The sequence below is a fragment of the Toxotes jaculatrix genome, chromosome 12 (genome assembly GCF_017976425.1).
Source record: "Toxotes jaculatrix isolate fToxJac2 chromosome 12, fToxJac2.pri, whole genome shotgun sequence".
In the NCBI taxonomy this organism is placed as follows: domain Eukaryota; kingdom Metazoa; phylum Chordata; class Actinopteri; family Toxotidae; genus Toxotes; species Toxotes jaculatrix.
In genome coordinates, this window is record NC_054405.1 from 5,593,781 (window position 1) to 5,606,525 (window position 12,745).

The 12,745-nt window shown below is 41.7% G+C and overlaps 1 protein-coding gene across 1 annotated transcript; it reads right to left on the reverse strand.

Annotated features, from left to right (window-relative positions):
• Positions 1 to 4,953: 4,953 nt before the first annotated feature.
• On the reverse strand, positions 4,954 to 12,518 carry igsf5a (immunoglobulin superfamily, member 5a). Its single transcript, XM_041051830.1, has 8 exons — positions 12,452 to 12,518; positions 11,213 to 11,527; positions 8,532 to 8,822; positions 6,770 to 6,889; positions 6,328 to 6,352; positions 6,107 to 6,201; positions 5,909 to 5,973; positions 4,954 to 5,061 (listed from the first exon to the last, which is right to left on the reverse strand). Exons 1-8 carry the CDS (start codon positions 12,516 to 12,518, stop codon positions 4,954 to 4,956), a joined length of 1,086 nt encoding a protein of 361 aa, XP_040907764.1.
• Positions 12,519 to 12,745: the final 227 nt, after the last annotated feature.

The following is a 12,745-nucleotide window of genomic DNA, read 5'->3' on the forward strand; positions in this document are numbered from 1 at the left end:
AAGCAGCAGGCTTTATGGGAAATGTGGCTGCTGCTTAAAACGTATTTGATTTTCATGGACATGCATCTAAAGAGAGTGAGAATATACCCAGTGCTTAGCAGCTGGTGAACATATTGGCTTTTGCAGGGATCAAATCTGCAAACTCTTTCTAAACTCCGAATCCACTCTGCCTCCATGTCCTGAAGACATATTGACAATCTGACAAAGTGAGCACTCAGCCGTGTTCTCCCTCTGCAAGCTAAGTTGCAGGGTTATCCATTACTAGATGCATGGCAAGCACCCCATCTTTCCCTCTCTCTTTCTCCCTCAGTCTGACAGTCATCCAGCTTCACTCTTATAATATTACCGAGGCATTTATAGTGTAATAGCTGCTACCTCAAAACCTGCTATTTTTAGTGCTGCTCCTCTGAAGAATCATCTTTCAAAAAAACTTTTTTATGACAGTTTTGATCAGTGCATCATACTGGATGAGGTAGGGTCTAAATCTGTCCTATTTGCATTGCTAATATGATAAGTCAGCATAACCTCACAGTATGATATAATATGCACTCAAACACTCGTCATCGATATAATGCATTCCCTAACCCCCCAACCCTAACCCTCTTTGTGGGCGGAGCCTTCTGACTTTGACACCACCCCGTACCCTGGCCCTAGGGGTCGAGCCAATTGACTTTAGGTCCCGGGCTGGCTTCTCTGGCCTTGGGGCTTGAACTGCCCGTGTATGGGGCACAGGACTAAAGTCTTTTTGCAGTTCCTGGGGTCATGCTGTGTAAGAGACACAGAAAACTGCTGGAATTAGTATGGGAGTCTTGGGCATCCGGCTGGTCCTGGCTCTTCCTGCCTTTGGGGTGGCCTGGAAGGCACTGGTTGGTTGTGACTGGTCCTTGATTATTCCTGAGGCAGTAACCTGGGCTTTGTTGTTATTATTAACATTTTTTGGAGAGGAACCAGCCCTGATTGGCCAGACTAGAGCTACCAAGTGGTGTTAGCAAATAGTCTGTGTTGGCTAGGGGTAAGTACGCGGCTCCCCTAGGTTCCAACTCAAGGAACAGCATGCAGGGAGTGGTGGTCCAGCCTTTTACAAGCGATAGCCTCACTCATGCAGCGGCACCATCCTGATCCTGATGTCCACCAATGATGATGTGTCTAAAAATTCACAAAACAATACAGCACAAAAAGACAACTTACTTGATCCTGATGCTAATCCTCGTCTTATTAGTTATGGAGATAAAATCTAAAAAAAAAAAAAAAAAAGAATCTAACAAGAACGTAACTTTCTTAAAAAGCTCAAATAAACTTGGTTAAACATTTCAACATAAATATTTATAATCTAACCTGCATGAAGAAAGAAAAGAGAAAGTCTAACCTGAAGAAATCACTGGGTCACTGATTTTGAAGGTGATATTTCTTCTTTTACTTACAGAAAATTGTCAGTGGCAGCCAATATTTCACAATTTAAACCTGAGCGGTCAACACACAACAGTACTTTCCATTATCTTCAACCAGTCTGTGGCTTGTACCAGCAGGAGGCATGCATGCCATCCCAGCTCCCTGCACAGAGCCAATCTGATGATTGAAGTCTGCTTTGGGAGATTAATTTGCTAGACATTCCTTATGTAATGGTAAAACTGCTTAGGGAAGGGCCTTAAAAGCCAGCATGACAGGCCACACTATATATGGCTTATCAATAGTCATTACCACAGCTCTATTCATTAATTTTATTGGTTCTATTCATTAACTCTTTCAGCCACTGCCAGCCTGCTTCTTAAGTAATTGTCTATATTTCGGAGAGCCAAGAAAGCAGTGTTTCTTTTACTCAAAACACGATCAAAATACAATTCTGCACATTCCAGGTATTACATAAACAGGCCAGCATAAGTTACATATCTCTCCTCACAGAAAACCTGAACAGCCAACTATAGCAACATGAAACAGTATAGTCTCATAATAGAGACAATATAATATAAGACAGAAAGGATCTTCTTTCATATTTATGCCATTTATCCCATGTAAAAGAAACTAAATGGAGGAGAACATTACTGGCACTAATGTGATTTCCAAAATGGAAACACACACAGAGCATGTAATCTGATTTAGTGTTGGGTTTCCCAGACTTGAAGGGTTCTCACAGCAGGCTTTGAGAGTACAGACTCACTGTCTGTCCAAACACAGGACAAACATCCTCAGCATGTCAGACTGCCACAGCACTCGACTGTACATCATTTGTCCAGATGCAGAGGTGCAGTGAGGTGGTCAGCTGGACCATCCATCCATTTTCTGTACCGCTTGATCCGTCAGGGTCATGGGGGAGCTGGAGACTATCCCAGCTGACTACAGGCCAGAGGTGGGGTACACCCTGGACTGGTTGCCTGCATTTATGCTACTTACTGATAGTAACCTCCTCACATTTCAAAATCCTATTTTGAGGCTTCAGGCTGCTGCTCTGACTGGTGGAGTGCTGCTGTGGTGGTCCAGCCAAAGAGAAAAAAGAATGATGAGCCATAAGACCCGTCACTAAAGACAAATCCCGAAGCTTCGGGGCTCGCCACATTCATTCATGTACCACAGTCACAGTAGATTCAGTAGTTGTTAGTCTGTTAGCCCTGTGGACTTTGGAGAGACTCACTGCTACAGTTTGATTGATAGTTACACAGCTTTTGGTGCCTGTTAATGTTAATAATTTTATATTTTAATTTTATTTTTTATAAATATCTCTCTCTCTCTCTCTCTCTCTCTCTCTCTCTCTCTCTCTCTCTCTCTCTCTCTCTCTATCTATCTATCTATCTATATAGTCTATTTCAACATAAATAAAATTATAGTGAAATTAAATTAATTTCATTTCACTGGGGACCTGGGATTCAGCAAAACAGACAGTAAAGAGATGTCCCTGTCCCTGAGTGAGCCTTGGGCAAATGAACAGTCAGACTGATGGGACTTCTCCACTGTAGGATGTTTTCCAGTATCCCAGAGAACTCATGAAGCTGCTGATTGGTCTCACATTAGCCTCTAAGGCTTCTACAGCTTTTGTAGACTGAAGCGTTCACTCACAGACGTATAACCAAGAGGCAGACCCTCCAAACCTCATCTCAGACAGGATGTGGCTATTTGAAAAAAGGTCACATCAAATCTAATCACAAATTAAATTAAACCACTAATTAGCTGAGAGTGATAATGAGGAACTCTGCCACAGCACAGTGAACATCATGTTATCACTTAATTGATCCAAGCTGAGTGATGCAGTCTCTGGCTCGTATCTGATCCCGAAGCTCAACCAGGGTGAGCTTCGTCCCTGCTGGTGCATCTTTTGCTGGTGCCAGGTAAAGGTCATCTGAATTCAGCTGACTCAGCAGCATGAAAACCATGCTAACTGGCCAGACTGAGCCAAACTACTGAGGTGCATTAGAGTAGAGAGCAGAATACATTGCCACATTCCAGCAGTGTGCTGCAGCAGTGATTCCCAGACTCTTTGACCCCTTAAATTAAAGTAATGCCTTCATGTGGCCCTGTATCAGTTGAATGTGAATGTTTTAGCTTCCCAAAGAGTAAAATAAACCAGTGATTCAGAAAAGAATCATGAAAGATTAGAGGGAAAATCAGAAAAGATGTTTAAGTCAGAGCTTCCATTGAAAATCTGATTTAACTCTCTTAAAGGCTTTCTTCTGCATGGAGCAAATTGTCTGTAGTCAGAACATCTATTGGAAATCTTCTGATTTAACACAGTCCTTCAGTACATAACCATTTTTTGTCTTTTTATCAAAAATCCAGGTAAACATTAACTTGTTGTTTCTCTGATCAGAGGTGAAATCGTACAGACACATATTACAGTATTGTATACTTGAACTGAGAGTTTAATAGTGATTGAAAAATAACAAACTGGTCCATTAATGCCACGATCAGGTCAGCAGTGGGTTCCCATGACAGCAGGTCATATGTATAAGCGACGTTACCTTTTTTTCCTGGTGTGAAGCCAGGTGTGAACAGCTCATCTCACTGGACTTGATGGAAACATTCAATATCCAGTCCGTCTTAGCAGGACTGTAAAGGTCTCACGTCAAATGTAAGGGGAGCAGAGGATAGACCAGAATAGAAATCAGAAAATTAGATTTCACTTTCATATTCCTCACAGTAAAATGTGTTAACCCTCCATCTTTTCCCATTTCCACAGACAGTGGGGTAACTACAACATTACAGAGTGAAAATACATGGCCTTATCATGTCAGTTGCTTCTGTGTCCAGTGCAGCGTGATGACAAGGAAATAGCATACGTGATATCTTAATTTCCACAATTTATGGGTAGAATAAATATGTAAAAAGAGCTGTAAAAGTTAAAGTTTAATGGCTTCTATTTACATATTTCTGCATGTGTAAGCAGACTCACAGTGCAAGAAGAATTTTATAAATTATAAATGAAAAAGCTTTTTACGACTGGCTAAAAATTCATACATGGGAAATTCTACACGGTGACTATTTTAAACACAAGAAGTCTAAGATTGTTGCTTTTGAGTAATGTAATTTGGATTAGATAACTCCTCAGTGGAAATATATGGTTTAGTATAAACTAAATAAAAAGGAGTTCAAAAAGATATAGCCTCCTCTGGTATAGCCTCAAACGCTGCCCAGTAATTTGTTCATTGTGGTCATTTGGCCTGTCATGGTGCTGATACTGCACATCAGCTGAAGCCCGATTCAGAAATAATGTACAGTCGCTTTCCAATATACTTTCTGTGATTTCTGAAGTTTGCATTCAGCTGACAGAGCTTTATACAATCAGAGAATAACATAAATGTTGGTGGTCTCCTCCGCCACCAGGCTCGACACATTGCTCCAGTACATCAGTCTTTGGTGTGGACAGATTCCGTCCTTCTTCCCATCTCTCTTCAGTCTCTAGAGCCCAAGGTCAGTTAGGCTTCAGGGTGTTGTGCGACTGTGTTGTTTGTGGTCCTCTGTCTGTCCTTACACAATGGTGACGTGTCTGTGTTTCCTGTAACCTGACTGATCCACAGTGTTGTAGGCACTATTGTAGCCACTTCCTGCCTGGTTACCGTTCACAACATCAGGCGTCTGAAAATCAAAAGCAAAATAAAAATGTCACATTAATAATGTATTATTAATGTGACATTTCCAAACAAAGTTTATATAACACAGCAAAATATGTGACTGCTGTGCATTACTCAGCTGAGAAGGCAATCAGCTTGGAATTACCAGGCTGTAATTGCAGCCTTGAATAACATATTTGTTTGTGGGCTACCTCATTCATTACTTAAATTAGCTGAAGTAATGAATTATCAACATGTATCGTGCCTGATTAATGGCAGGTTAAATCTTTAGTATCTTCATAGTAAAATAAGATAAATTCACATGGCTGGTGTTTAGCAGAGTGATCGATGTACACTGATGTACTTTAAAAACTTTATTTACTGAGAACTGTGTATGGAGTATGGCAGTGTGTGTGCAGTGTGAGATAATGTGCATTATAGCTTTTCCTTTATTGTGCATGGTGAATGACTGGTCTACAAACAGTGACAGGATCTAGAGGCATGATGTCTGATCCTTTTCTGTCTTTTTATAAAGTGGAAATTTCAAATAACAGATCAGAGCTGCTGTAGGCATGCTAATGAGCTACTGATGTGGGTGGTAGTGCCAGTCAGTTGGTGGCGTCGGTCCCTGTGGCTTTGTCTGACTACGGCCTCACAGAGCCACTGGCACAGCTGTACAGCTGGTCCCACTAATAGTAAACTAATAGGTCAATAATTTGTGTACAGTCCCTGAGCCATAAAGGAACAGATGTGGTACAGATGTACCTCTTTATTCTTGCTCCTCTGACCTAAAGGGATCTGTGTACACCACAGCATGCAGACATTTTCTGCTGCTTATCACTGTGTGTTACAGAACAACACAACCACCTTACCTGAGAAATGTTGGAGCCATTTTCCTGGCAAATGCCACTGTCAGTGAGTTCACTGGGAGCGACACCTGTGGACAGAGAAGACAGACGAGAGAGTTTGGACTTTATTGTGCCACAAGCAGGAAAAAAAGGGTTGATATAGAACAGTGGCATTTTTTTTTAAAGCTTGTGCGTTTGTGTGCTTGCACTTGCTGGTCTTACTTGTTTGACCCTCCGGCACATATCCTGCGTTCACTTGACCCTTTCTCTGTCCAGCTGCACTGACACCACTTAACTGGCTCTGTGTCCTCACTCTCCTGTTACACACAGATACAAAGGACAACACACAGCATTTTACCGTAGGTAGAAACAGTTGGAAGCTGTTGAGGTGGAGTATTTCAGGATGTTTTTACCAAATATTTATCGTTTTGGCAGCTTCTCACCTCATTTCATCTTGGTAGTTGCGTTCTGGAGGGGAAATATCAAATTAATGCAAACAAATATTTATGTTATTATATAACGTAAACAAGACATACATAACTGTTTGCTGAGGGCTATTTGTCAGTGGTTTGATTTTCATACGTATAAATAATGTCAGGATAAATTATAAATGAATCTTAGAAAGCCATTACTGTAGTAATTATAAAACAGAAACTGTGACTCGGTCTGCTCTGCTTCAGTTTGCAAAGATTCATCATGTTTAAGAAAGAACCAGGGAGTTCAACATGTCTGCCTCTTGTCATCTATTTAAGAGTACCTGTTTGATGGCAGTCCCATTCTCATTCATATTTTCCAGCACCTTCTGTCCTCAGACAAAGGTTTCTACCATGACATCTGTGATTTTGAACAGGGTGTAAGTTAGAGCTGATAAAATGAGGGCCTTACTCTTTTCTTTCCTGCGCTTGTAGCAGAAGATGATTCCAATGATGAGTAAAACCAGCAGAGCAAAGCCTCCAAAGGACACGACCACAGCTATCAGCACAGTCCAGTCAGGAGGCTTGGGGACTGTTACAGGAGGAAAGACCAGAATTAAGGATGGGAGACTCACAGCTTGTCAGATTTTAGTATTTCAGTACTGTCTGAATTAAAATACTGAACACACCCAAAAAGAGAAGCACACTATGAAAAGCCTGTGATGCACGGAAATTTCTTAATTTTTTTTATTATATGTAAAAGTTTTGGAGACTGAACAGATGTTAATTACAGGTGTGTGGCACATATCTTACATACTGAGCCATACCCAGGTTTCAGTCACACAACCAGTGATGGTGGTAATCTCCATAACCCCCTCCATCGACTATATCAAGCCTTACTATATGCCTCCCATCCAGACGGTGTGCAGATACAACACAAAACATGTCCCTCACACACATTAAAATGGTTTCTCTGTGTGTCTCTGTGTGCAGGACTCTTACTTCCTGTTAGAAATGTCAACTCTCAAGCTCCTTCTCAGTGCCTGAGTATTACAGCATGATCCAGGCTATCTGAGTGCCTGGTTGAAACCTTACACTCGGGGTTATTGCAGTTAATTTCATTGCTATACATCACATGTTGAATGGATTTTTCATTCAATTAAAACCTGATTTTATCCAGATTATTCTCCAGTTACTGCGGCCATATGTTAATGTCAGGTGTACAAGACACAAGCAGTGTGAGGTGCATGTTAACCAAACTGTATTGAAGAATGCCTGTTTTGACACTGGCTCTTCATGGCCAGTATAGCCTCTCTCCCTGCTATAGCTCTGGCCTTTCACTGCCCCACACGCAGGGACAGAGGTCAACTATCTGTCTGGCTGAAAACTAAAGGGGGTAGGGGGTTCTGAATTTGTGAAGGAGAATATATTGTACACTTCCAATGTTTCCTCTCCTGCCACAAGCAAATGCGGTGACGTCTGTACCTTAGCATCTTTTTCTGTATATGTAAGTTGGCAGCACTGCCTGTAAACGCCGCCCTGATGATGTAAGAGCTCAGACCAGTTCATTTTGAAAGAGCAACGTCCAATGAGGAAGCTCCAGCCGACTGATGTTGTAACGTCATCACTCAGACGGGTGTCTGGGGGTTTAGATTTAAAAGAGTACAATATAATTTAAGTGCAGCCTAAACCAACCAACTCACTGTTAATGTAGACTGTATGGCCTGGCAGTATCTGGATCAGTTTTAATGTTTTGTAATCAGATGGTTATGGTGTATGAGGTAGGTCTGGGAATTTATTATCTTCAGTTTCATTCGTCCTTAAGACTGTTACTGAAAATACATTTATGTAACCTTTAGGTACTGGATGGAGCCAGTCTGTGCTTTCACTAGAATCACCAAAATAATTGGGGATTTTGTGTATACTTTTGTGATGTTAGTTATAGTAAACTATAGTTATAGTTTTTAACATTAAGTGTAATTAAGGTTGATGTTAGATTTAATAGATTGTTTTGTTAAATGAATTCTTGTGCACTGAGCACTGATCTCCCATGCTCTCTGAACGTGTGAATGTTGGCTGAAGCTGCATTGTCAGTGTGCTGGGGTCCCATAAAGAGTGTGTGTTGTTTTTGTTCATATCACCAACACAGGGAATAGCACAGAGGCAGAAAGGATGGGAGGAGGCTGTTTGCAGGATACTGTACTGTGTATAGAAGTTGTTGAAGATTTTCTTACCAACCACCAAGAAGACAGAGCTGGATTGTGGCTTTGTTAGTGCTGGCACTGTTGCCAGACACTCCACTGTGGTGTTACTGACTGCCTGGAACTTGAGAACACTGGTGGAGTTAAAGGAATCCCCATCCGCCATGCTGGTGGTGTTATACAGGCTGCTGTCTACAGCGTGGCCATTCCTGGTCCAGCTTACAGAAGGTATAGGGAACCATGCAGCCGCTACACACTGAAACTCCACCTGCTGGTCCTGCTCCACAGTCACGTTACCTCCCACGATGTTCACAACTCCTCTCTCTGAAAAACCGAGACAGGGACAATGGAGAAGTCCAGTCGGGAACGCAGTATGATCTTAAGCTTCTGGCCCAGTGGTGAGCCTGATCAGTGAGTGGTTAAAGTATGTAGTTCCACACAATGTGGAACATTTGCAACCAGCAGGGTTGCGTCTGAGAACCACAGACAGGGTAGTTGAAAATGTGACAGGCCCTTCTGTCAGGGCTCCTGTGTGTCGTGTTGTTGCTCCATTGTGTTTGTGTTGTCTTTCCACATTACAGGCTTCCGGCAGGGTGGAGCTGGCCTGCATCATTGCAGTAGTTTGGAGGCTCCCCTCCCCCAGCATCACCTTGTGCTACCTTGGAGTTTAGATTTTCCTTATTGATTCAATGAGAAATGAGGTTATAAAGGTCAAAATGTGTAGCTGTGTGACTACGATTGGATACTTGCAGTCAGCTGAAAGCCACACAGCTAATGACTGTGGCAGTGATGGGGAAGCATGAATAAAACAGTTGACGCCAGTCAGCTCATGTGAGCTGCACCTCTGTGATCAGCCTGAACCAACACAATACTCCATGAAATGGAAAAAAATCCAAAGTTAAATATAACTGTCCAGCAGATTAACACACGGCTGCTGAATGGCTAATGATAATGTATATTTTATGAATCTTTGAGCCGTATAATAAAACCTACCAACGTTTTGTTACTTATGTCAAGTCTTCTCACTTTAGATAATGCTTTTCCCTGTAAAGTGTGTACTGTATGCTAGAGTGTTAGTATGGATATGAAGGGGACACATGGTTTGTTCCTGACATCATGTAAACCAATGGAACAATCACACAAAACCTGTATTCTTATTATATGAGAGTTTGTTGTCAAACTGTTTGCTATTGAGCCGTCAGTGTTTCTCATTAATGCCCCCGTGCAGAAAAGCAATCAGTGTGCTCAACTGGCAGGTCTATTAAGGGGATTTATTAGCTTTAGCTGCAGGCTTTGCTACATGCGATGAGAATATGTCTGTCATCATGAGGGTCCTAATCAGCAGCATGCGACTGAGCTCCAGCATCTTCACTGTCAGTACACTTTCACAGCAGGGACTGGAGTCCAGGTGTTTCACAGTGAGATTACTGTCAGGTTTAACTGTTTGTGTACGGAGGGTATCAGGCATATGTGGAGAGTTTCAGTACTATTCCCCCTCTGCCTGGAGTCTAATCCAGAGATCGAAGCCAATGCTACTGATGAATGGAGGACAGAGCAGAGCTGACGTGGGGAAGTGTTCCCTCTGGTGGGAATAACAAAATGTTCCTCAGCTTTGTTTTAGGGGGAGTAACTCTAATCCAAACATTTGTGTCAGAGATTTTCTCTCACATCTGAGCATCTGATGTCAAAACATGTCCCACTTCTACAGCATTTATTAGCCAGTGTTTGCAAAACAGGAAGCATCACTGCACATGTTGTTAACTACCACACATTTACATATGTGTAAGACACATACCTGTGTTTCTTCACAATATTAACTCCTCCATTTTGTTGTTTAAATGTTCTTTTTTTTCTCATCACAGTAGAGGTGGCTCAATGATTTTAGTCCAAGACTTCATATAAGAGGTGACAGACATAGAGAGTTACACTGGAGACTAGAAGTAGTTTCTTAGGATCTTTTCTTATAAAGATAAAATCATTTCTTTGGCTGCTTTTATAATAATGAAAAGCTGTTTCAGTGATATATTTGTTTTATTTTGTTCACCTGTGTATCTTCAGTTAAAGATCTTTGACACAGGCCGTGAAAGTTGCATTAGACTGTTCTCACTGTTTAACAAACAAACTTCCTCCATTACAGACGCAGCTCACCTTAGGCTGACTCTCTCTGTCCCTGAACAAAAAGCTGTTCTCCTCAGACTGACCACATAAATAGACTGGAGGTTCTTCCATGCTCACCTGAATAATCCCTCGTAAAGTCTTTTCCTCATATTTCCACTTTTTGTTTCAGTATGGATGAAAATGACTGTGTGTTGACAGGAATGAACACAGTTTCTCTAACACAGCTCTCCTGTGTCGGTGAAGTCTGATGTTTTTGTTTTTCTTATTTTATCTTTATTAATTCTTATAAATTGCTCCTTCTGTGATCAGATCAGAGAAGACAGACAGGAGGGGCACACTGCTGCCCTCCACAGCACATCCCAGTAACTACACCTTCCTCAAAATTGTTCTGAGAGATTTTCAATAGTATGAATTAAAATACTGAGCAGATTTTTTTTTAACAGTACAGTGTCTGAGTAAGGGCCCCTCAATGGCCCCTGAGAGGAACTTCCTTTTTGCATACACAGTGAGGTCAGCGGTGTAAGGACAGCTACACAACTACAGCTGTGTCTCCAAATACTCAACAAGCACAGCTTGACAGATGCTTATGACCTTACCTTGAACATGAAGCTGTGCAGTCTGTGATCCATACTCCCCCAGCACGGTGCAGATGACCGGCCCGGACTCATTGCGGGTGACGTTATGGATGGTGAACTTCACACATCTGGAGTCGCCGCTGGAACAGAACTTGGCAGAGAACTGTTCTGAGAATGAGGTAACGTTACCCAATGTGGAGACCGTGAGAACCAAAAACCTTCGGACGGTCCAGGTCATGACCTGCCATGTTCCCTCCACGGTGGCGCTGAATGTCACATCAGAGCCCTGCAGCACTGTCGAATTCAGCGGCTCCAGCTTGAACAGCTGTGACACGGCTGAACATACAGAGATGATGTGTAAGGAAAGAGAAACGAGCAGAAACAGATGGATTCATTCTGTGGTTCTCATCATTACAGCACACGCCTCTTTATTTTAGTGCTGAGTGGATGAGATGCATCTTGGATCTTTGGCATCTCCTTGTACAACAACACAGACATTTGATTTGGATTTAAATGCACATTTTGCTGTGGTGAACATTTAGAGCTGCTGTCCTCCTTATTGTGAGGTCTGAATATGAATATTTCTTTTTAAACTGACCTATACTTGGAATAATTGGCTGATTTTGTGGTGATTTCTTTTTTCTTTCTTAATGTTGGCAATAAAATATAAGCTATTTTTGGCCTCATCTCAAGCTCAAGGAATGTAATTTGAGACAAACAGAAAAAAAACTAAAAAACTCTGAAGTGTCATTGGGTAGGTCTGCGTGTTATGGAAGCACATAACACTCGGTACTTGAGACATGTTTGAGTTTGCTCAAGGTGCGTAAATATTACAGAGGGCATTGGTTTTGTCTTGTTGGCTTTTGCAAGCCTGAAACTCAAACACAACAGCCAGCTACACCGATCCTTCACATGTTGAGCATAAAGCTGAGTGAGAGTTTGTGAATGTTTCCTTTGGTTGGTTTCTTACTATTGTTGCATTTGAGTGTGAGCGAGCAGCATGAAACAGCCGCTTGAGTGTGGAATGAGGGAGACTGCTCACCTTTTGATGAGAGTGACTGACTGTGCTGTTTGGTTCAGCTTTTTTTCTTCAACAGAACACCATGGGTAATTAATAATAATAATAAGAGCCCATTAAAACCTGTCTGACCTAAACATAAAATTGGGATAAACAGTAATGTGGAAAGAAGGTGTTTTGTCAGTAAGTATTTGGACAACAAACTGCATAAATTGCATGAACCCAGAAGAATAAATTCTGACCTCCAGATGCACACAGTAACAAACAGATGTGGAAGAGGTGAGGCCATGATTTCCAGGCAGCAGCCATATTGGTGTTGGCATCCTAAAAGATAAAAGAGGTAACTGAGTGAATACTGAACAAATCCACTGTCCTCTAAAATGTTCAGAGAAGGAGAAAAAAATAATAATTAAAAAAATGTAATGGCATATTCAAATTCTCATTTGTTGGTTCAAATGAACTCAAATGAAAACCTAGAGAAGGACACTCAGTGGGCAGCTGATGTTGGTTGTAATGTCTGAGTGGAGGCACAATGA

Coding starts and splice junctions, on each gene's coding strand:
- igsf5a (XM_041051830.1), bottom strand. CDS start 12,518: ATGGCTGCTGCCTGGAAATCATGGCCTCACCTCTTCCACATCTGTTTG. Junction 5,974..6,106: donor TGTGCCGGAGGGTCAAACAA/GTAAGACCAGCA, acceptor CTCTGTCCACAG/GTGTCGCTCCCAGTGAACTC. Junction 5,062..5,908: donor ATGGCTCCAACATTTCTCAG/GTAAGGTGGTTG, acceptor TTTGATTTTCAG/ACGCCTGATGTTGTGAACGG.